The sequence below is a fragment of the Macrobrachium nipponense genome, chromosome 7 (genome assembly GCF_015104395.2).
Source record: "Macrobrachium nipponense isolate FS-2020 chromosome 7, ASM1510439v2, whole genome shotgun sequence".
NCBI classification, from domain to species: domain Eukaryota; kingdom Metazoa; phylum Arthropoda; class Malacostraca; order Decapoda; family Palaemonidae; genus Macrobrachium; species Macrobrachium nipponense.
In genome coordinates this window covers 56,114,916-56,139,724 of record NC_061109.1, presented here as the reverse complement: position 1 = coordinate 56,139,724, position 24,809 = coordinate 56,114,916, and the positions used below count along the sequence as shown (strand labels likewise).

The 24,809-nt window shown below is 37.7% G+C and overlaps 2 protein-coding genes across 4 annotated transcripts in view; one reads left to right on the top strand and one right to left on the bottom strand.

The window, feature by feature from the left end:
• Positions 1-769, top strand: part of LOC135217609 (tigger transposable element-derived protein 1-like) — a 1,631-nt gene extending 862 nt beyond the window's left edge. Inside the window, exon 2 of the mRNA XM_064253574.1 lies at positions 11-769. Coding sequence (XP_064109644.1) covers positions 11-769 — 759 coding nt within the window. The remainder of the gene's footprint in view (positions 1-10) is intronic.
• Positions 770-7,011: 6,242 nt separating this feature from the next.
• Positions 7,012-24,809, bottom strand: part of LOC135217122 (glutamate receptor 2-like) — a 53,555-nt gene continuing 35,757 nt past the window's right edge. For all 3 annotated transcript variants that reach the window (XM_064252828.1, XM_064252830.1, XM_064252829.1), the window contains 4 exons: positions 24,247-24,364; positions 19,691-19,841; positions 8,564-8,678; positions 7,012-7,838 (listed from right to left, as the gene is read on the bottom strand). In XM_064252828.1, the coding sequence (XP_064108898.1) occupies positions 7,749-7,838; positions 8,564-8,678; positions 19,691-19,841; positions 24,247-24,364 (474 nt within the window). In that variant the 3' untranslated portion in view covers positions 7,012-7,748. The remainder of the gene's footprint in view (positions 7,839-8,563; positions 8,679-19,690; positions 19,842-24,246; positions 24,365-24,809) is intronic.

Here is a 24,809-nt window from a genome sequence, read left to right as displayed (position 1 = left end):
TTTACAACAGCAAACCCCAGACACTTCAACGGAGGAGGAATCCTTTAAAGCCAGTCGGGGCTGGTTTGATAATTTTAAGAAAAGGACGGGGATTCACTCCGTTGTTAGGCATGATGAGGCAGCAAATGCTGATGTAAAGGCAGCAGAAGAGTTCGTGAAAAATTTCGCAGAATTCGTCGAGGCAGAAGGATACATCCCCCAGCAAATCTTCAACTGCGACGAGACAGGGCTCTTCTGGAAGAAGATGCCGAGGAGAACATACATCACCGAAGAGGAGAAGAAGATGCCAGGACACAAACCTATGAAGGATAGGTTGACCCTCGCCCTGTGTGCAAATGCGAGTTGCAACTGCAAAATAAAGCCGCTACTCATATATCATTCGGGGAACCCCAGAGCCTTTAAAGCACACAAGATAATAAAGGAGAAACTCCATGTTATGTGGAGGGTAAACCCTATGTCGTGGGTCACCAGGCAGTTCTTTATCGACTGGGTAAACCTTGTGTTTGGTCCTTCGGTGAAGAAATATTTGAAGGACAACAACCTACCCCTGCGAGCCCTTCTCGTCCTCGACAATGCTCCTGCACATCCACCACAGATTGAGGAAGAAATACTCAACGAGTATAATTTTGTGAAGGTTCTCTACCTTTCTCCAAACACCACCTCTATCCTCCAGCCAATGGAGGACAAACAGACCGATGCTCCTGACCTCGAAAGATCTGTTCCAATGCGTGCTCATGTCCACCAGGAAGTTGCAGAGTATGATCTTTAATCAACTCACTGGTCAGAGAAATGACAATTTGGACAACGTTTATCAACCAACTCAAAGCTAACAAACTTGTTGCTGGAATTGGGCTGAAAGTCTAGTCTTTAAGGAGACAACATAGACATCATACTTTCACTGGAACCACAGGACCTCAGAAGAGGAACGATCAATCTCATTGATCACCTTTGAAACATGTAGAACGGTGAAAGGCGTAAGCTTCCAGATTTAAATGGATACTAAAGACGTCTTGCTTTGTTGAAGGGTGCAGGAAGACAGAGCAGAACAGTGCAAAAAGTGGGTATGATCAAGCTTCTCCGGAGGTTGAACAAATTTCCGGAAGTCAAGGTGCTAAGATCAACTGTCCTTATCTCCTGACTTTAGCAAATGAATTGTTTGTAATTACATCCATCTTACTTGTGTCTGGTTGGCCACTGTTCTGAATATTCTACTGTCTACTCATGTGCCTGCACTGCAATAGGGTAGATGAAAGGACACTAGGCCCTTTGTTGACCATGGCACTACCATGGTGTCATTGCTATTACACCGAGGAGTGTCTCTCTTTGGATCTTGAGACTCTTGGAAGTCTTAAAAGGGTGGCAGGAGCCTGCCAACCTGGTCAATGCTTTGATAAATGAAAAATTTCTGGAGGAGGATACTGTGATCATGGCACTAACTTGGTGCCATTGCTATCAAAGGAGTGTCTATTCGGACCCTGAGACTCAAAACAATCCTAAGATCTACATTTAATTCTCTCCCTCTCCAGTTGCAGATTACTAGTAATGGCAACAGCTGCTGCTTACATCTCCCACATCTTCCACTCCTCACAGGGTGAGTGTAACTACATAAAGTCAAAAGAAATGAAGCTCCTAAACACCACTTCTTTGCCGAGTCAAACAGAAAATCAAGTTGTCAGCACTTAGTTTGGAGGTGACTTCCTAAGCGGTCACTCAAAAGGCCTTCAGGCACTAGGTAGCCTTGAGTGTCCTAAGAAATGTAATGGTCGTACACTGTTAATATCCCAATGAATCACGCAAAATGACAGGAAGTTGTAAGCCCAAGACTTGAACCATGAATGCAAACGATGTCTCCTAGACACCAACAGCATCTGAAGTTTCTAGTATGGAGGAGTTAAGGAGTCCCATTTGACAACGTATGAGAGAGAGAGAGAGAGAGAGAAGAAGAAGAGATAGAGAGAGAGAAGAGAGAGAGAGAGAGAGAGAGGGGGAGGGCATAATTGCTGGATGGGTAGTTAATGACTGGATTGGCTGTTGGTGGGTTCTGGGTTGACTGCTGGTGCTGTTAGCTGTTAGAGTTCTGTGTTTTTAGGTTTTTTTTAGTCAGTATTTAGTCAGAAGCTGAGAGAGACAGTAGTGTTGGCAGCATTTTAGTGAAGGCATTGATATTTAGCTGAGTTGTGTGTTTTTGTTTGTTATTTGGTTGTAGTTAAGTTAGTGTTGTTTGCTTAGAGTTGTTGTGCCTGTGCTGTTGTGATTTTCTGTGTTGTTTTTGCAGTGGTCTTTTGTTGTGTTGCTGAGTTTTGTTGTTATATGTGAGGTCGTGGTTGTGTTCCTTGGTTGTTTGCTGTGTTGTTAGGTTGTGGTTGTGTTCCTTGGTTGTTTCCTGTGTTGTTAGGTTGTGGTTGTGTTCCTTGGTTGTTTGATGTGTTGTTGAGTTGTGGTTGTGTTCCTTGGTTGTTACTGTTGTGTTGTTGTTGAGTTGTTGGGTTGCAGTCCTTGGGTGTTGTGTTGTTGGGTTGTGGTTCTTGGTGGCTGTTGTTAGTGTCTCAGCGACCTTGACCAGCGGACAGCACAGCACAGCACAGCCCGGAGTATCTGGAGTGGTTGGTAAGTACATGTGTTTTGTGTTATTTTTGTTTTGTGTAGGTATAGGTCAATTGTCCTGCATGTATTTTGTTGTGTAAAGAGGAAAGTGTGACAGAGGGTGAGTTTGGCAGCTGGACTGATTAGGTTTATGTGTGGGGGGGGGATTTGCCACTTGTTTTTTTTAAGCTTGTGATCCTGCCACACTAGGAGGCCACTTATCCAAGCACTGACTGACTTCAATGTTTCTAATCATTGACACGAAAGACGCCTCCCAGACGTCAACAGCACCCAGTGTTCCAGAGGTCACCTATCCAAGTACTGACCGTTCCCAATCGTTGCTAAACTTTACTGACTTGCTGAGAAGCAATATTTTCAATGTGGTATGGTCAATGGCTGTTATGCCCACGGTTCGTTAAGACAGAGCCGATTAGTTATAGCTGTGGCATGTCAAGATTGAAGGAATAATTGACCAACTTCCTAGACTGAACAGTTCTTCGAAACGTAGAGGTCTCAAGATCAATTGTCGCTAACACCAACCCTAGTGACTGAACTTGTTTGTCATACATCTGTCATCCTGGATTGTTTCTGGTTGACAGCTGTGCTGAGCGTGCTACTGCAAACCCATGAGACATTAGCAGCCCCATCCCCCTTTTGTTGACTAAGGAACTACCATGGTACCATTCTTTAACGACACTACAGAATGCCTATCCTCTGATCCTGAGGCTTGGAGAGCTAAGAAGATCCAAGTTATTGAGGTGCAGATTAGGTCGGGTTAGGCTATGTTTAGTTTAGGCTAGGCTAAGTTGGGTTAATTAGCCTACCTAACCAAACCTAGCCCCTTGAAAAGCAGGTGAATACATTCTGGTGTATACCAAGAGATTAAGTCCCAGGATACTGAAGACCAGGTTTGGTAAGATTAAGCTAGAAATAGTTAAGCTAGGTTAAGTTAGGTTAAGTACCCAACCTAACCTCTTGAAGTGTAAGTGACCGCCTTTCGGTTGATGACTTGGGGTACACAGTATCTCCAGAGGGGAAGTGTGGAACAACACCACAAGGAGATATTTTCCATCTAACCATCAGGCTAAGTTCTGTCTCACATCTCTGAGAGAGGATGGGAAGGAATGGGGGAAGACCTTGTCAAACACCAGAAGTCCTCTTTCCATCTTCAAGAATTTGGCTTCATCCTTGTGCTAAGAAAACTACCTGCAGAAGAGGACACTGAGGCTGTTTTACTGAGGAGTAGGCCTGATCCATAGGTCTATTGCACTAGAAAATAATTTAGATCACACAAGGAAAAAACCTTGCACAATCACAATTAATTGACTCCTGCTGCAAAAGCGTAAGTTGGTATGGTTCTACAGAACTTCACTGTAAATGGAACCAACCTGTAATTGAAAATAAACAGGAATCCAAAGAAATCCATGCTGACAAACTGTAACTACCTTGGCTCAGGAAGTCGACGATTAATTTTAGTTTAGGAACAATCAATAGTCAAGGTTCAAATGGGAGCATTGAAACAATGATTTCTTCCTACCTGTAAAATGTCAAATTGTCTGGCTGAACACATAAGTGAAAGATCATCAATTCTGACAGAAGGTTGTAGGAGCTATTGAAATGGACATTGGATACTACCAATGAAAACTACTGATGAAGGTCATAATGTATGTCAGAAACATCTAGAACAACAATCCATTTGTTTGAATGCATTGGCCATTTGTTCAATGATGATGTTTACTGAAAATGGAAGCTGACCACTACTAATGAATAGGCCTTGTCATTGTACATTGTAAGGGCGTGAAAGTTGGTAGAAAAATCCTGTTCGCTCATATGTAGTTGGCCGTTACCCGATGATCAAGCTAAAACACATACGTGAGCAAAAGGCATTGCACAGACACACTGTTGATGCACTGAAATGTAGGTTGTCACATTGCTAGATGTCCAGAACTGAATTGAACGAGGCAGTGATTGAACTAGAGTCAGTGCTTCAACATGGTATGGCCGTAGGTCATCCAATCTCTTCCCAAACCTTCATCTGACCAGGTTGATGGTCCGTTCCCAGACACAACAGCCTAAGAAAACTTCCATTCACAACCCCCAACCCCCCGCAAATGTGAAAAGAAGGGAAGACCCTTCTAGTATAGCGACTCCGCTTTGGGAAGAACTATCCTATTGTTGTTGAAACTACATCAGTATGTTACCAAAGAAGAAACATACCAGAAAAAAGAAGCAAAATGCTAAGCTGCTCTTTTTTGACTCTTGGAGAAAGAACCTTTCATTAAGAGGCAATCGGCATACTACTGCAACTTCATCATGCCACAGACATGCCATATTGAACAATGAATGGACCAAGATGATCAATAATGTACATATTGACACATTTTACTTTTGCTTATCCCTAGTCTATGGACACATAAATCACGCGGATGCATTCTCTTTTCTTAGAAAGCGACTGTCTAGGTAGGTGAGGCTCCAAGCTTATGTCCATAGACAGGGGAGAAAAAAAATATATCTGCAAAAACAATCAAGGAGAGTTGTTATCAGTCAAGTTGCATGTACGTACAGTATCATTCCTTCCAAGCAGATAAGAATGTGTCACATTGCACGTACGTATAGCATCAGACACAGACATGTCACGTTGCATGTATGTATAACAGATACTGTAATCCTCACACACTCCTATATTTTTACCAACCATTTATTTGTTTTTTAGGCTAACTTTTAAATGAAATCACAGATTAGGGTCATATTTAGTGTTCAAACTCTAAAAGTATGCATTTATTGGCATTTTTAGAGACCGTGCCAAACTTAAGCAAATATTCCCTTTGCGCAAAGGGGTCTGGAGCCACATCGACTAAGTTTGGGGTATTACTGTAAAAATACACCATAAAAACAAAAATATTCAAACACAGAAGAGAAAAGTCAAATGGGAGGTTGGAAAAAAGAAAAACCTGTCAAAACAAGTCAGTGGCCAAAAGTAAACTGTGTAATTTGAATGTTCACCGACTTGGTGGGCAGTGCTTCCACCCTTACCATGGGTACCTATTACCATAACCGCCTTGCAAAGATTTAACAGCCAGTTTTCCACTTCGCTAAAAGTTAATCCCATGTTACAGTAGACTGCCACCCCCCCTACCCCCCCTGACATTCGCTGGGGGATATGTATCAGACCCACCGCAAATACTAACTAAAATTCATGAATATTTAAAACCCCTCTATAAATGCTTAGAACGGCCTATTTTGATAGTTAAAAAACAAAAAACTCTAAAAATGCTTATACTACTGGAGTTTTTTAATATTTCTATCACAAAAAGTGCATTTAGTCACGAAAATGACATGAAAATACAGTAATTTTGAACATTTGTCAGAGAAAAATACCACGACTAGCTTAATTTTCTGCAAATAATGAGTATACAGGCAATCCCCGGTTATCAGCGATCTGGTTTTATGGGGTTTGTCTAGTGCCATAAAATCTGCAATTTATGGTGCCATAACGGGGCGAGTTCCGGTTATCAGCCCCATAAATAGCGGGGGTCGAGTGTATTCCCATACATACTGATCGAGGGTTTGTATTTGTGTAGAAACAAACTGGAGAATTCAGATACTGTACCTGGTTTTTAAGGAACATTTTCCATGTAGGAATCCTTCTTAGATCAAATATCACTTGTGTTTTGAACTCCAATTTCGGTCCTTTCGCTTTTATGCTTATTTCATTATTAATACTTTAATGAACTATTACGTATACATATTTGTTAAAAAAAAAAATTAACCTTGCACAACATCAAAGAACAAAGTGGATGTATCTGAGTATAGTGTAGGTCCAGTTTTTTGTATTACCTTCACACCCACAAACTGTACCTACCTCTTTACTACAATATTTCTTGGACATCTATCCAAATTTGGAGAAAGACTTGCACTCCACTGGCTTAGGTATCAATGGGTATACTTCTTATTTTGACTGAAGCTTATTTTTTTGGTTATTTTTGACATGTGAACTAAAATAATTCAATTTTCATTGCTCTACTACTGTTTTTTTTCTACTTAGGATCTGGTTTCTTTCTAAGTCACTGATATTATCTTAATTTTAACTATTCTGGTACTAATTTTTCCTCTCGAGCCTCTTCTTGCTCTTCAAAGTGGAGCAAAATTACAGCTACTTGGATACAATTAAGCATATCAAAGCTAGTGAACTATACTTTGACTTCTTGCATTTCTCTAATATTAAGGAAAATAGGTGATTAAGCTTTAGTAGAAGATTCAATCAACCTTTAATTTGTTTTTTCAGTCTGACACGCATTTCCCATGTTGGACATATACTTAGTCATATGCGTATACAACTTGGATTCTCAAAAACTGAGGGAGATTATTTTCTCTTGGTTTTATGAACAAGAAATCTTTAAATATTATTTGTTTCACATGTATGGTAGAAAAATCAAAGCTGGGTTAGCTGTCAGGTTCTTTCCCTTTCTTTGTTGTTCTGTTACGATGGTCAGACCAAATTTTTCTAATGCTGACCACCCTAGGAGACCTCCTTGCTTTCAGTGGCTTAAGGGTTATCAGTCCATCAAAATCAAATCCAGCATTAAGGGCAAAATTCTTCATAATTCTTTTGCCTGGCTTAGACATGCTGGCTGCTCAAATTCTTAATATTACTATAGGAATGAGCACGCAGGGGGCCTTGCTTAAAGGTCAATCCTACTAGGTACAGAGCAAAATAAGGCGCTAAAAGGTGACAAGGCATGGCTAATTTAAGTTTGAGCATCTAATTTATGAATCCCTATCCCTTGGCAAGGTGGTAAGAGTCCAGGAAGCAAAATGATCTTGATATCAGTGCCTTTGGGGTATAGCTGCAAAATTGTCATAAGGCATCTCTTTGATTAATATTTATTGACATTTTAGTTCACAACCACAACAAGGGTAGAAAATCATATAATGGATTAAAACTACCAGTATGCTAACTGAGAAAGATCTGCAGTTCTGGCATACATCAATTACTAACCCATTACTAATCCTTAACAGACTAATGTTAGATAACTTATACATTATGTTACAAAGGACTTGTTACTATGTATTGAGAATGTTGATCAAGAGTTACTGTTGATCTAAGCAAGTCAGATGTTGGTTCAGATTATCTGACTGGAGATGCTACTACAGACAGATGTATATCACAGAACTTTTGACCACATGATTTCAACCAAGAAGATGAAGAACCCAACCAATAGTCCAATACCAAGTATGTAGAAGGAGCCCTGAACCTATAATATAAAGAAAGACTTTCATCAGTACTGGAAATCTATGGTAAAACTAATAAAAAACGAATTGAATACACTACTAAAGAAAGAAACTCTATAGAAATCTTTACTTATTTGTTTCCTCCAAAGGAGACACAACCATATCTATATAATGAAGCATTGCATTGCATATTTTTTTTAATCTGAAATGGTTAGCTTAATTTCAAATATTAAATGTTAAATACACAGAAATATGTTCATTTTTCAATACTTTGAAATCCATGTACAATCCATGTACTTTACTTGTAGGTATATATACGAATATCATGAATGTATCTTATGAGAAGAGTACTCTCAAACTTAGAAATACTGTATTCAAATTTCAACAAACTACAGTGTTTCTATCTGTTCACACCAAGATTTTAATCAAGTAACTATGCCTTACAAGTGTGGTGCATGATATTTTGAGTTTACTGAAAATAAAGATTCTTAAATTTGACCCAATTTTTGGTAATGGAACAAGATTGATGCCATAACAATCTAAAATAACTGTATTCACTTTTACAACCACCTAACAAACAGACGCTGTACAGTATCAGTTGAAAAAACAACTAGGTATCAGTTCCAAATTCTAGTACATTACAAAGTGACTGGTAAAGAATTTTCTGTTCATAGGTACAATACATGGTTTCAATAAAGGAAATACTTAACTACAATTACAAATTATATTGACATGTAATTGAGCTTACCTGAATGACAGACATCGGTTTGATAACATCTGAGGAATCCTTGACCTCACAAGCTGCAGAATAATACCTTTTCTTGGTGTGTTCAATGATGCCAAAGTATCGAAGCCACTGCATACTGTAAAAAATAAGGATTTCAAAATAAAAAATAAATAAAAGAGCATTGTCTTCAAAAAAGAACTCAAGTAAAAACAAGCATTCTGATGGTACTGTTTTAAAGCATTATACATCCAAACCAACTTTTCTTTTAGAGCAGTCCAATTGATAAGAAGTTAGAGAAGACATCATTATGGTTGAAACCTCCAATAATTTCCTCCCCAAATGATTTTTAGTGGCTACATTGCAAATCTAGTGGGATGAGAGTTGAAACATATAAAATACTACTTCAGTTCCAATCATGAAATGGAGGACAAGGAATGAAAAAAAATGCAGTTGTCAACTGAATCATTTCAATGTTTTAACATCCAAGAATCATAGCTCTCTCCAAATAACCAATAACTTGTACCACAACTCAAAGTCTATGTTCTCTACCAGTCTTAAATAAAGAAAACCCGTCATGGACTTCAAAATATGCCAATTTGATTCATAATATAACTATGAATGTCATTTGAGTTTAAGTGCTATTACCTCAATTTGTCCAGTCCTGTTACATTTGAAAAGAATGAAAATGATCAGCTACATCTGAGAACCCTGTCACCCTATCCATCTGCTACACTAACTAGTTCTACTGATAGGTACTAAATAAAAATACCAAAAATGACGCTTATTCAATAAGCAAGTACTATTATTTAGATTAAATAATTACAACCACATTCTATTTCCATTCCAGTAAACTGTATTCAAATAATTGTATTTAACAAAAATCATACTCCCTTTGGATTTCAAGGTTTCTTTCTGAATTTGTAACACAGTCAACTGACAAGATATTCAAGTCCTATTCTTTTCATTTCTAGCATCCATTACACAAAAAATTCTACATCCTTCCACACATTTTCTGACTAATGATACTTGCTTCATAATACATACTCTGTTCTGAACAATAAGTTAAAGCTTTTATATCTTTGGAATCTTCTTTTATTTGGAACCTCCTGCAATAACCTCCATTTTATTATTTGTTCAATATGTCAGTCTGTAGCTGGAGCTGTAAGCCACGGTTATCAGAAAGAAACCTGATGCACCACTCTTAAAAAAACTTTTTTGCATTCTGCACATTATGTGCAAGGATTGCCCCATAACTGCTGAACCCAATGATCCACCCTCCTTCCTCGGTTTTTATTTGCTACCTTGGCCAAAGTACTTCTTTCATCATTAGCTGAAACATTTTACAGTCTTTGTTGTAACTAAGAAACAACTGATTTTATTTTTACACTAAAAAACCAACCTTTTTCAGTGTAGGGGTAGTTCACTAACTTATGTACTATTACTTTGCACCTTGTGCCTGAAGTATATGAGCTTTGTGATATTAATACTTATTCATTATTATGAATTATTTGTATCTATATATATCTGTTCGTTCAGTGTAAAATACCTTAGTGCAGTGGACCCCTGTATTCGCGTTCTCCGGATTCATGGACTTCATACATTCGCTGATTTCTCTCGGGACAGTTTCCCCGCATTATTTGCGGAAAATTTGCACATTCACGGTATTTATCTAAGAGAAATATCCACGAATTCCTTGGGCTTTTTTTATCAATTTTATCCTAAAATGCACTTTTTGTGATAAAACTATTAAAAAACCCAAGTATAAACATTTTTAGTGGGTTTTTCTTGAGTTTTAACTAACAAAATAGGCCGTTTTTAGCGTTTTTATAGGGGTTCCAAACATTTGCAGGTTCTAACTATTCATGGGGGGATCTGGTACGCATCCCCTGCAAATACAGGGGACCACTGTAAAGGCTATAATTAGTAGTCACATTAGACAGCCTAATGAATTTTGTGTAGTTTTCTTAATCTTTGTTATAAACTGGTTGGCAGGTTTGTAATTAATTCCTTCTATAGATGGTAAATTGTGCCTCAGGGTAAGTACTTTTAAAGATACAAAGTTCAGTGTTTGCTGGATATGTTGGATATCTACTTTTATGCATTTCACTGTTACTTTTCATGTAAGATTAATGATTTTTATTTATTATAAACTTCATCTGCAAACACCAAAATGTCATGATAGAGAGATTTACCACACCACAAAGTGCTAATCGACATAAGGTAACTTTGTTGGACTTGAAAAAAAAATTGATTGACAGATGTGCCCTCATAGCAGAACTCATTTTCATATATACTTAAACTTACTTAAAATTATACTATATAAATGAAAACTAAAATACATTAACATATTTGATGACATATGGCCCATTATTTTCCAAATTAACTCAAAATACGTATATGCCAAGGTCTTACAAGGAAAAATAAGGAACCTTTGTTAGCTATTGTTCTCCCAGAAGCCATAGAATACCAATAGTTGTGCCCAGACAAATTTCATAATATGTACTGTAATATTTCCAGCAATTCCAATGGCATTGTTATAATAAATAATGTTATCATTGCAGTAAAATCACTCAAAACCAGCAATTCAGAAGCAAAAGGTTGCCTGATATTTGATTTCACCAACTGCATGAGAAATCACCTTTGAAAATGCCAGGTATCTCATGTTACCATAGGGTCACATTGCAAAAACACCATTGTTTCTTGAAAAAATATTGCAAAAACCCCATTTCATGAAAAAACATAACTTGAAATTAGGCAAGCCTACAATAGGGTATACAGTACAATCTATATACAGTAGCCTAGACTACACTATACCCACAGCCTACCATGGTTTTGTGACAATTAATGTATTTTCATAAGGCAACTTCCTAATCAGTTGTTACCTTATTGTATTACTGTATACACAAGAAAAAATATATAGGCTATGTGTGAACTATAGACCTAGGTTAGCCCAGGTGTTACACTCTTAGTATCCATTTTCAAAAGTCAAATAGGCTATTACAGCTGTATTTAAGATACAGGTAATGGTAATGAAACATGACAAATTTGTAATTAATGTGTATTTTGCATAGGTAACAAACCTGAGGTCTTAACATTAATCTTCTGGTACAAGCTGGGAACCAGTTAAAAACAATCAAAAATTGTAAATGCAAGGAATCTATGGCATCTGGATTCCGATACACAGCTGATGTAGAAGTGAGTCAGAGACCACGCTCAAACCTAGTGACGCATTTAGACTTTCTTCAGGATAATACATAAGAGGGGTGGCTAGAGGTGGGCAGTCAATGTTAAGACCTCAGGTTTGTTAGCTATGAAAAATACAAATTAACCCTTAAACGCCGACTGGACGTATTTTACGTCGACTTTTTTTGTCTCTCGGGTGCCGACTGGACGTATTTTACGTCGACATACAAAAGTTTTTTTTAAAATTTGCGGAAAAATACTTATAGGCCTACCAGCCTAAAACTTTTGAATCACGCGCCTTGGGGGATGCTGGGAGTTCACGGATCGAGGTGTTGTTTTGTTTAGAAGCATGACCCAAGTGCGCATGCGCGAAATGCTTTCTTCTCGCTCCAGTCAGCATCAGCGGCGCATCGTCTGAGAGCGATCTTTTGTCGCAATTGAGTTTTCCTGAACTTGTGCGAGACTTTGAATATTTGTGGAGGTACAGGACATACATAGAGATGTCTCAACAACGTGTGGACCGCAAAAGGTGCGTTTTACCCGTCGGAAGGGATCGTGTAAGGCTTATCATGGATTTAGATACTGGCGAAGGACCAAGCACCCAACATGACCTGGCGCCTCAACGCCGTTCTGTGCGACCACGTGTGGATGAAAGTGGTTTAGGATCACAACGTGTGTCTCGTGTGCCTTTGGTAACCACTAGGAAGCATCAGGGCGTCCTTAGGGGCATTCGTAGGAATTTGGGAGGCCTCCAACCAAGGGACATAGAAGAGCATCTATCGGAGCTTGATCGGGAATATGTCACAAGTCCTCATTTTGATGGGGGATGGTCATCGAGTGATGAGGACATCAGTCCCGATGTCACTGAGGACGAATATATGACCCCAATGTTCGTTCGAGGCTCACATCCCGAAAGTGAGCTCGAATTTAGTGGTTTCAGTGCATATGAGGGGGAATCTGAGGATGGGGATATGGGGTCTAGTTTTATCGCAGATGACGATACTGAAAGCGAAGGCCTAAGTGAGGGTGATGGGCCAATGGGGGGGGGGGTAGTGTGCGAAATCGTGCCCGCGCCCCTGCGCGCACGTAGAAGGTCGGCTCGTCGCGCCAGCCAAGGTGAAGGCCGGTCGTCCGACAGCGACGAGGGGTGGACGGAGGACCCCACCCCTCCTAACATGCACCCATTCACGGCAACACCTGGGCTCACCGTACCTGTACCTCTCACTGCTCTGGGGTTCATCCAGCTTACGCAGGAATTGCTGGAGTACCTGGTAGAATTACGGACGACATTGTCGTATAATTGGCGGGGTTGCAACCTCATTGACATGGCGCATTTTTTGGGGCTCCACATTTATTTTAGTATGACGCCTGCTGCCGACGTCAGGCAATATTGGAGGCGGAATTATTTTTTATGTACGCCCAATGTGCCTGGCGTCATGTCCCATGATAATTTCCTGGTGTTGGACAGGTATTTCAACGCCTTCAACCGAAGGGCCATACCCCGGAATAACAGCGATCGCCTCATCCTAATCCGCCCAGTGTTGGAATACATTCGTGAACGGTGTAGAATTCTCGTGGTTCCTGGAAAGAACCTTTCTTTGGATGAGGGGATGATGCCTTACAAAGGACGTTTGAGCATTAAAGTGTATAACCCCAAGAAGCCAAAGAAATATGGAGTGAAATTTTTTTTATTACCGAGTCCAACACTGGATACGTCGTGGACTTTTCAGTGTATTCCTGGGTCTTCTCCACGCTGCGTGACACTGTATTCAGTCTTGTGGAACGTTTCTGTAACCAGGGATATCACCTGTTTATGGATAATTATTATAACTTGGTATCCCTGGCCCAGGAACTGTATGAAGCAGGTGTACCTCGTCATGTCGAGAGGAAAAAAATGCAAGACTCTTCAATGGAGGAGGGAGAAAACAAGAATAGAACGAAGAGTCAGGATTACGAATGAGTATTCTGCATTTATTTTATATTTATTTTCATATTTATTACAAGTTTTTATATATCCATATCTGTGCATGATAAAATAATAATAAGACATTTCATTATATGCGAAAAGAAAAGTGTCACCTGCATTCCTTTTATTTATGTATTCGTACCAGAATCGGAAAATGTAATATATATATATATATATATATATATATATATATATATATATATATATATATATATATATATATATATATATATATATATATATATATATATATATATATATATATATATATATATATATATATATATATATATATATATATATATATGGTATTTTTGGGTAAGCAAATTACATAACAGTCTAGTATATTCAATCATTTATCTTCACTTTAAAACAAATTGGAAGTCTCTAGAACAATATTTAGATTTATGGTGAATTTTTGAAAAAAAAACTATTTTCTTCCCTCCGAGCGCCGATTCTCGGCCGAAAATCTCCAGAATGCGTAGTCGTATTCTCCTAATATTGTGCCTTTTCAATATTAAGCTTTTATAGTTTCATATATGAAAATGTGCGCAAAAACATGCAGAATACAACAAAATATATTTGAAGGTTGTAGCATTTCTCAGTTTTGAAATATTTGCATCAAAAGTACGATAAATAGGAAAAAAACTACATTTGGTCAACTTTGACTCAACCGAAATGGTCGAAAAACGCATTTTTAACATAAAAATATTACAGTCTAGTAATATTCAATCCTTTATCTTCACTTTAAAACAAATTGGAAAGTCTCTAGAACAATATATAGATTTATGGTGAATTTTTGAAAAAAACTATTTTCTTCCATCCACGCGCCGATTCTCGGCCGAAAATCTCCGGAAATTAGCCGTAGGTTCCGCATTTCTTCCCTAATAATTTTGTTGGCCTTTTCCCATATTTAGGCTGTTTTATAGAGGGTTTTCCAATTATTGGAAAATGAAAATTGCCCGGCAAAAACAAGCAAATTCAAAAATACAACCTCAAAAAAAATCTTTGAAAGGTTTGTAGCCATTTCTTCAATTTTTGGTTTGAAATATTTTGCAATAAAAAAGTACGATAAATAATAGGAAAAAAAACTACAGTTCGGTTCCAACCTTTGAACCTCCTACCGGAAATGGTCACCCGAAAAAAAAAACCGCAATTTTGGTAAAACATAAAAAATCTTAACAGTTCCCCCCTAAGTAATATTCAATTTCCTTTAATCCTTCCCACGTTTAAAAACAAATTGGAAAGTCCCTCTCGAAAACAATAATTTTTAGATTTTATGGTGAATTTTAAAAAAAAAAAAGAAAACTATTTTTCCTTCCCTCCGCACGGCCGAAATTCCTCGGGCCGCAAATCTCCGAAATGCGTATCTAGTCTCGCATTCTCCTAAATATTTGTGCCTTTTCATATTAGGCGTCTTATAGAGCTTTCTTCAATCTATGAAAAAATGTTGCGCAAAAAAAAGCATTCAAAATACAACAAAAAAGAATATTTGAGGTTTGTTAGCATGTCTTTCTCAGTTTTGAAATATTTGCATAAAAAGTACGATAAATAGGAAAAAAAACTACATTTGGTCAACTTTGACTCAACCGAAATGGTCGAAAAACGCATTTGTAACATAAAAATCTTACAGTCTAGTAATATTCAATCCTTTATCTTCACTTTAAAACAAATTGGAAGTCTCTAGAACAATATTTAGATTTATGGTGAATTTAAAAAAAAAACTATTTTCTTCCCTCCGCGCGCCGATTCTCGGCCGCAAATCTCCGAAATGCGTAGGTCGCATTCTCCTAATATTTGTGCCTTTTCATATTAGGCGTTTTATAGAGTTTCATATATGAAAATGTGAGCAAAAACATGCAGAATACAACAAAAAAATATTTGAAGGTTGTAGCAATTCTCATTTTCGAAATCTTTGCATATAAAAAAAAAAATTATAAAAAATTTTGACATTTGGTCAACTTTAACTCATCCAAAATGGTCAAAAACTACAATTGTAAGCTAAACATCTTACAGTATCGTAATATTACATCATTTAACATCATTTTGAAACAAATACAAAGTCTCTATAACAATTTTTAGATTTATGGTGAATTTTTAAAAAATATATTTTTTTACGTCCGCGCATTACGAATTCATGCATCATTTTGTGATAATATTTTCTCTGTGTTGCGTTTATTGTTTTACAATGTGTTATATACCAAAATTATTGCAATTTAGTGTACATTACAACAACAAAAAAAGTAACTTGTTACCTTTAACCGTTTTGCACACAGCACGATTTGAATACAATTATATATGAAATTTCGTTTTTGCGCTATCATATATCGCATTATTTATATATGATAATGATCATTTTTTTCATTTTTGATGGTTACATACTAAACTTCAGCCAATGACAAAAAAAGGAGTCAAAAATGAGCTCTTAATCTTAAAAACTAAGCGCGCTGTGATTTTTTGAAAAAAATATTTTTTCCTCTTCCACTTCACTCCGAAACACCCCTGGCACACGGGAGACAATTTTTATTTTACCGCTTCGGCGTTTAAGGGTTAATAAAAAATTTGTCATTTGTTCATATGCGGAACACACCTTCAGTCTTAACAATAGGATAGACCCACACTTGGAGGGAGTTATGAGAATCCTGAAATGACGAGATTTGGCAGACCTGACAATTTTTCATAGAAATGAGGATTCTAAAGAAGTGGACTTAGGTCTTTGAGATGTTAGAAATGTGGATATCTAAAACTCAGTCCACTAGGTTTAAATAAAATATAACATGTCCAGATTCACTACATATATTGATGTAAAAGAGAACTATATCTGTTCAAGGAATACACCATGTCAGCCACATGAAACAGGTTTGTCACCACTCCTCACTCCCCTTGCTGGAGAGAGAAGTGGTAGCTACTGAGAAGCAGAATTGTATGTTGTGTGGAACATAAAAAGTGCTGTAACAGCATGACTGCAACACTCAACTGCATCAAGCCAGTTCCAGCATATATGTTTATTCTTCAAGAAATGAGAAAATGGAAAAAAAAGAGACCAGTCATCTTAGGCAAGATATGAAATGTCCCACCAGGGGCATTGGACAAGCCACGCTTATTGAGCAGCCAATACCAGACACAATGAAAAAGTGTCCAGGGACCTGTGGGTAATATTCTTCAGGTAGAAGAAAATGAAGTGGTCTGTTGAAGCCAGGAACCGACATTCAAAATTCTATGAACAGACAACTTCTTAAATGCCAAAGAGGAACTTATTTCACTGATGTCATGGATGATGAGGAGTGGGATTGCCTAATCACATAGCTGAATAAAAAGGTATTCTTGAACATCACTTGCTTGGCTTGGCTCATGCTTACAAAAAGTCTACAACACGTAGGCTCTAGTAATGAGTGATTTTTAGATAACAAGGCAGTGCTCTGATGGGGCAGAGCAGTAGCTCTTGAAAGTCAATGGTAACAAACTCCATAACGAAAGGAACAGAAAATTAGGCAAACTTGTCATCGTGAACAGAGGGAATTTTGGGTTTTAGCAACACATTCCATGACAAATTCGAAAGCTACTGATCCCTAACCCCTTGCGTGTTTACATCATAATCCCGACCATGGACCCCTCCCACTCTTTCTGAGGAAGCCAAGGTTAGAAGGAAAACTGTTTTCAGTCAGTTCCCTGTAGGACAATTGATACAGGGGCTCAAATGGAACTCTAGTAAAACTACACAGCACCATGTAGGAGGTTTGAATTCCCTAGGTGAACAAGACTGTTCAAAGCTCTTGAACCGCATAGAGAATTCCTAGACAAAGGCAGCTTTGTAGCCCTTGACAGCAGAAACAGAAAGAAGTTTCTCTGTTCTGACAAAGATCAAGATCATTATCTACCGAACAGAAATTCTGAGTGGAGAAAGATCCCATCGAGGGCACCAATCACAGCAGATGGCTGATTTGCCCTTGTTCACAGCTCAAAAAGACCTGAGGTAGCCGGACATCTGAGACGCTGCTCTGTGAGAAAGATCTCTCGCTCGAAAGATATACAGTACAGACTCCAGACATGTGGTGATAAGGATCCTACCAACTGGTAGTACCTCTCCACATGAGGATGATGGAAAAGGTTGTGCTAAGGTGAAATCTCTCTTGGCACTGCTGAGAGAAGAGATAGAAGACCCAGGAACCTCTCTGCATGGGGCCACAAAAGAACTACTAGGGTTATCCCCAGACTCTTAGAACCCATTAGTACACTGTTCAGGACGTGACGGATCAGGCAAAACAGAGGAAAGGCGTATAAACTTCTAGGTCGTCCCAAGTATGCATAAGGGGGTTCTCTGCCGCAGCAGACCACCGAACAGCAGACCACTAGCTTTCTGATGAACCATAAAACAAAAGAGGTTTAAAATGATTCTTCCCCAAGTAGACAGAGATGATAGGATAACCCCAGGGGATGACCTTTGATAAGATGCTCTATGCACATGCATGCTAAATATCCTACTGTCAGCTTGGGCCCTATCAAAGGAATTCGCAATGTAGACAGAGGAATGCCAATCGCTAACAGAGGAGACATCCTATAGGGAGATCCCCTGAGATGACATAAGCTCAGTATATGCTACTCAACTGAGGAGATGTCCAATGATGATAGGATGATAAGACACGAACTTACTGAATCCATTTACAGTATACTCTATTACATATATATTGATATAGTATTATCATCATAGTATGTACTATAAATAACAACCAATTGTCCCACCTGTGGCAAAAAAGTGATTCTCAGAATCAGCTGATTCAGCCTACTACCAAAAGAACTATAAAAATAATTTTTTTTAGTTGTTCAAAAGAATGAATATACTAAAGGAATTATTGATAAAGGCAGACTAACATACCTCATGTTTAATAAAAAAATCCCTCTCTCCGCCCTCTCTCCTTCTTATCTCCTCTCTCTCTCTCTCGCTCTCTCTCTTTTCTCTCTCTCTCTCTCTCTCTCTCTCTCTCTCTCTCTCTCTCTCTCTCTCTCTCTCTCTCTCTTAAATATATGAATAACTTCGTCGTAAACATAAAAATATGAAACTAAACCCCAAGAAGTTCACAATGCCATCGGTATCACATCATAATTTCAAAACCATCAAAACAGATAATCCCATTGCAAACTCGAATTATCATAAGATGAAACATGTACTACTTGTATCTGTCTCACCTGTCACTGTCATTCCCTTCCAATTAACAATTTATATTTATCACAGTCTAACTATGAAATAACTCCTAACATCTTAAACAGGAAATTTTCTGTGAGCACCTACAGCAAATGAGCAAAAAAACCAAGTTTTACAAGATGTATACTTGTACATATGCACTACACTACGTACTAAAAAATATATGCATTTAAAACTAAATTACTGCAGTAATTACATTACCGTACAGAATTTAATATAATTATGACAATAAAAATACTGTACACACATGCAAGCTAGCCTAAATCTAGGCTTACACAATGACTTCATGTAACAAAAACATGACTGAGTGGTTGATGAGACCAACATAGCTCTCACTATTGTATCTAAAAATAAACTATAATGCCAGAATGGCATCTCTCATTGATGAATTGATGATAAGACAGTGGAAAGAAATTTGGATTGGGAGAAAAGATGGGAGAAAACTGATAAAATCTGAAGGAAGGTGAAGTAATAATGAGAAAAAATGAGTATAGGGATAGTACTTAAATATGGGCAGGGAAAGATGCTCTTCCAGTTCAAGGACCTCTTACTTGTCAAATTCTTTTACATAACTTCAACAAGGCATTCTCTCAAAGAGAGAGAATGCATCAAATGTTCACTATCTATCTTGTTCATTTGGATATGAAAAATAAATTTCCAAATTTTGGCATTATATCTAGCATATCTTGTGGTTACTGTTATAACTTTTCAAAAGCCAATGCTATATAAATACAGATGTAGAAGTGACAGGCACTGCATTATGTATGTACATGATTTAAAAAATAATAAACATACTCACATGTTGTCAAACTGGTAAAATACTGGGCTATTCTTCATGAAAGCAAAAACATCAGCATCAGTCCTAACAGCTTCTTTGCCAATGTAGAATTTACATTTCTCATTACGCTTCTCAAATGAATTGGCACTTCCAACTGCTGAACTATACACATCTGAAAATTAAGATAATTTAAATTTTTATCTATTATCCATTTGCAACAAACCTTTAAAACTAAAACTATTATATACAATATATGTGTGAAAATGTATTGTGAAAAGTAATTTGCACTTTTCCTTCTGTACAGGCTGGATCAGTTGTTGGACTTCGAAATAAGATATGTACTGGCATTTTAAAGGGGCTGAGTGGGGACTACCCTCCCTCACCTACTGACACTAGCCACTTCTCCCCTTGGCTACAGAGACCAAGCCAGGTGCTTGAGGTTGGTTTAAGTACTATATAAAAGGCTCTGGCTTGTAAAATTATGAAAAATACTAATTACTTCTAAAATCTACAGTGGGCCCTCGTATTTGCATTCTCAACATTCATGGACTCACGTATTTGCAGATTTCCCTATGAACCATACACCCATTATTCGTGGGAAATTTGCATATTCGCAGTATTTTTCTATGAGAAGTAGCCACAAATTACAGTATTTTCATATCAATTTCATTATTAAATGCACTTTTTGTGATTAAACTAAAAAAATGTATATAAGCATTTTTAGTGGGTTTTTCTTGAGTTTGAGCCAACAAAATATGGGGGTCCACTGTATCATCTGTTCCTAAGTAATTACAAAAAATATTTTTATATACATACACATCTCCCGCAATATGGGGGTCCACTGTATTATCTGTTCCTAAGTAATTACAAAAAATATTTTTTATATACATACAGTACTGGAAACTAACCCAATAGGGAGGAGGTATTCCTTGTCAACTGTCCAACAGCAAGAGAGCTGCTGCAGTTGCTGCTGGAGATGAGGAAGCCCTAAGAAGACAAAGGGGACAAGGCTGTTTCACAATGAGCACCATCTTACAAGCATTTGTGGATGGTTTTCAATATGTTTATCAAGAACATAAAGAAACACCATTAGAAACACCATTATGACCCTAACAACTGCCCTGGAGCCTTGGACATGGTTGCACAAGTTCATGTGTTTCAACGGAATATCATTGCAAAGAGGAATTGTCATTTTATTGTGAGAGTACCTTCAACAACTTCTACAGAACACAAACTCCCGTGAACCCATCCACATCTTCAGTATCATGGTCTTTCAGCTTGGAACTGCTGACGAACACATCTGCAGCCACTTACTAACGTCACCTGGGATTCACATGAAGATGATGATGGTCCTAACGACAAAGTTGATCTAGGGAGGGTGAGGATGACTTGCAAACCTCCTCACAAGTTTTTTAAAAGAAGCCATCTTAAGTAACAAAGGCAGTGCACACAGGTATGCGACAGAAAAAAATATCTTTATACTTGAAGGTTTGTTTTTGTTCATTCGACGGTTATATCAAAGAAGAGGATAAGGCCTTTGGATGAAATGGAGCAGTTATTGGTTATGAGGATGGAAGACCAGATACAAAAGCATATGCTACTCAGCCTCCTGACCATTCAAACAAAGGCTCACATGCTTTTCGATCAACTAGAGAAAATATGACGACAACCACAACAAAAGTTTTGTAGCAAGTGCTGGATGGTTTTGTCATTTTAAGAACCGCCATAATTTTCATGGTGTGAAAATTAGTGGTGAAGCAGCAAGCGCTGATGCTGAAGGAGCCGCTGAACTTAAGGATGCTCTGCATAAGATCATCGCTGATGAAGGGTATTTGCCAGAGCACATCTTCAATGTCAACAAAACAGGACTGTATTGGAAGCATAAGCCTCAACAGTCCTACATTCATCAAGAAGCAACAACAACACCTGGGTTTAAGGCATACAAAGCTCAACTGGCTCTTCTGCTTGGAAATGTGGCTGGGTATAAACTTAAGCCATTCATGATTTATCACTCCGATAATCCGAGGGCATTAAAAGAATCAATAAGCATATGCTTCCTTTGCATTACTGTCATAATAAGAAAGCATGAATAGAGTGCAATGCTGTTTGAGAATTGGTTTGTTTATTGCTTTATTCCAGAAGTGAAAGATCACTGAAGGAAAAACAACATCCTCTTCAAAATTCTGCTGATTCTCGACAATGCTCCTGGCCACCCTCAGGACATCAGAGATATTAATGAGAATGTAAAAGTTGTATTTCTGCCACCAAACACAACTTCTCTCATACACCCCAAGGAAACACGTTTGCTCAAGATCTCAGAACTTTCTTGAAAGAGTTCAGTGTTTTGAACTCCATTATGAACATCAGGAGGACATGAAAGGAGGTAAAGAAAGATGTATGAATGGAATTTGGAAAAATCTGTTAAAAGTGTATGTGAACTCATTTAAAGGTTTCGATAAGGATGAAGATGTTGTGGAATTAATAAAAATATCATGACACTAGCAAAAAGTTTAGATTTTGGAACTGATGAGCAAGATGTAGATGTACAAGATGTTGAGCTACCAAAAGAAGATCTAATTGCACTTGCAGAAGAGAGAAAAAGAGCAGAAGAGGAAAAAGGAATTGAAGAAGAGCTACAGCTAATGTTGACGACAAAAACTGGCAGAGGCTTTTGCCTCATTTGAACATGGACTGAAACTTTTAAGTGATGGATGGAAACATTGAACGGGTTGATAAAGTTCAGAGAGCACAGCAAGACTGGCGCAAGTTATCGAGTCATTTATGAAGAACAAAAAAATGCACTATGCAACCTACAATGGATTACTTCTTTAAGAGAACAACTCCAGTGCCATCACCTTCTCCCACCCCTTCCCCAACATTTGAGAGACTACATATCATGACTGCTGTTTCCTTGACACACCTGAGCTAACAGAAAAAAGGGATACTATTGAAGAGGAACGAGTTGATGATCCTGCTGCTTTATCATCCTCCTCCTCTTCCAATTTTTAGTTATATATAACCATCAACAGCTTGACATCGTTCACACATGCGACAATGGACCAAATACTGGTGGGTATCCCGTAAAGTACGTACATACAAGGTGTGAATTTTTTAGTAGTATTGTTCAATTTCTTTTTGTAAATAATTTTCATAAGTCAATCTGTAATGAACCTCCAGAATTCGCATAGTACTGAATACCCTAGTGTAAGCTATGCTAAATTCGAGATACGACTTTTCCAACAAACAATGGGATTTTTGAAACTTAATCCCCCCATTGTAAGTAAGGTAATGCCTGTATACAAGGAGAGCTTCCAGTAGTCGCAAACGTCGCTGGTCAGGGGCTCTCCCTATTATCTTAGTATTCTTGATAATACCATCACAGGAGATGGCTTCCCAGTGCACTGTCCTGGTATGGTTCCTATTCGTTCCTTCCTGTGCATGGCAAGAAATCCTTTTGGACAGCTTCACAGAAGTCATACCAATGCAAGAGCCGAGACATCCACGTTGACCTACCACTAAATATTCAGTAAATCCTAACAACATATACAGTCTACTCCAACCCACTGCCATGATCTTACTTGGATGATATCATGAAAAATATTTGCCACTACAAGATTTTGACTACACCTAACACTGATTCATACCTAAAATAGTGTACTTGTTTAGCCCTACGGGCTATGGATTCTATACTTTACTTACTTTCTACAATAAATTCATGCAAAATATTCCTGAAACTGACTCCTGATGAATCACATCAGCGCATTATTCGCCAGTTGCAGTAAGAGAGAGAAAGCTGTTACTAGTAGAATAGAGAAGATTGTTTACAAGTAGAATGTAGCTGATGCAGCAATATCTTTCAATAATACCTTTTTGAAAAAGGGTCTCCTTCCAAATAATAATAATAATAATAATAGAAAGAAAGAGAAAAAAGTATCAAGAATTGAAAATAGAAATAAGAAGGATATGGGATATGCCAGTGGAAATTGTACCCTTATTCAATAGGAACACTAAGCACGATCCCTAGATCCCTCAAAAGGAACCTGGAAAAACTTGATGCAGTAGCAGCTCCAGGACTCATGCAAAAGAGTGTGCTATTAGAAACAGCACACATAGTGAAAAAGTGATGGACTCCTAAGGATGCAGGATGCAACCCAGAACCCCACACTATAAACCACCTAGTCGAATATAATAATAATAATAACCATGGGACACCAAAGTAGAAGAGAAAGCGAGAGAAAAGATTGATAAGTAGTATCAGGACCTGAAAATAGAAATAAGAAAGATATGGGATATGCCAGTGGAAATTACCCATAATCATAGGAACACTAGGCATCATCCCAAGATCCCTGAAAAGGAACCTGGAAAAACTAGATGCCAAAGTAGCTCCTAGACTCAAGCAGAAGTGTGTGCTCCTAGAAACGGCACACTGAGAAAAAGGATGGACTCCTAAGGAAGCAGGATGCAACCCAGAACCCCACACTATAAAAACCACCCAGTTGAAGAGGATGACTGTGATAGACAAAAAAAAATGAATAATAATAATTAATTAATAATAATACATATTCAGTACTACTTACCAACTAGGGCAAATGTGCCATCAGCAATAATCCGGAAAAATTCCCACGTACTAATTTCCGTCCCTGAGAAAAGGCTGACTCGATCACGTCCTTTATATAAGATTCCATTTTCATCAAGCTGAAAAGTATATATCATAATAAATTATTTTCAGTGTCGAGTTCCTCTTGCTGCATATTAACCATAGCATTTTAAATTCTTCCTTATTTTCTACTACAGTACTGAAAAAAACACAATAGCAAATATATACACACTGCAGTACATTACAAATAATGCTAATAATGTACATTTACTTACTATCTCTTGAATCCTAGACACCAAATTACATTAATAAAGGTTAAGTTAAAAAATTACTATGCTTACTATTAACAATGCTAAATACAAGTATTAATTTTTCTAATTAATGAAGTATTTCTATTGTGGTTAAAAATTTCTAAGGTAAAAGCTCTTGAAGGGTAACAGTTAACGCCGCACACATTTTTACATCACTATAGTATGTATCTAAACAGTCAAATAAATGGGGAAGAAAACAGAATAGGGGAGAAGACAAGTAGCAAGAAAATTA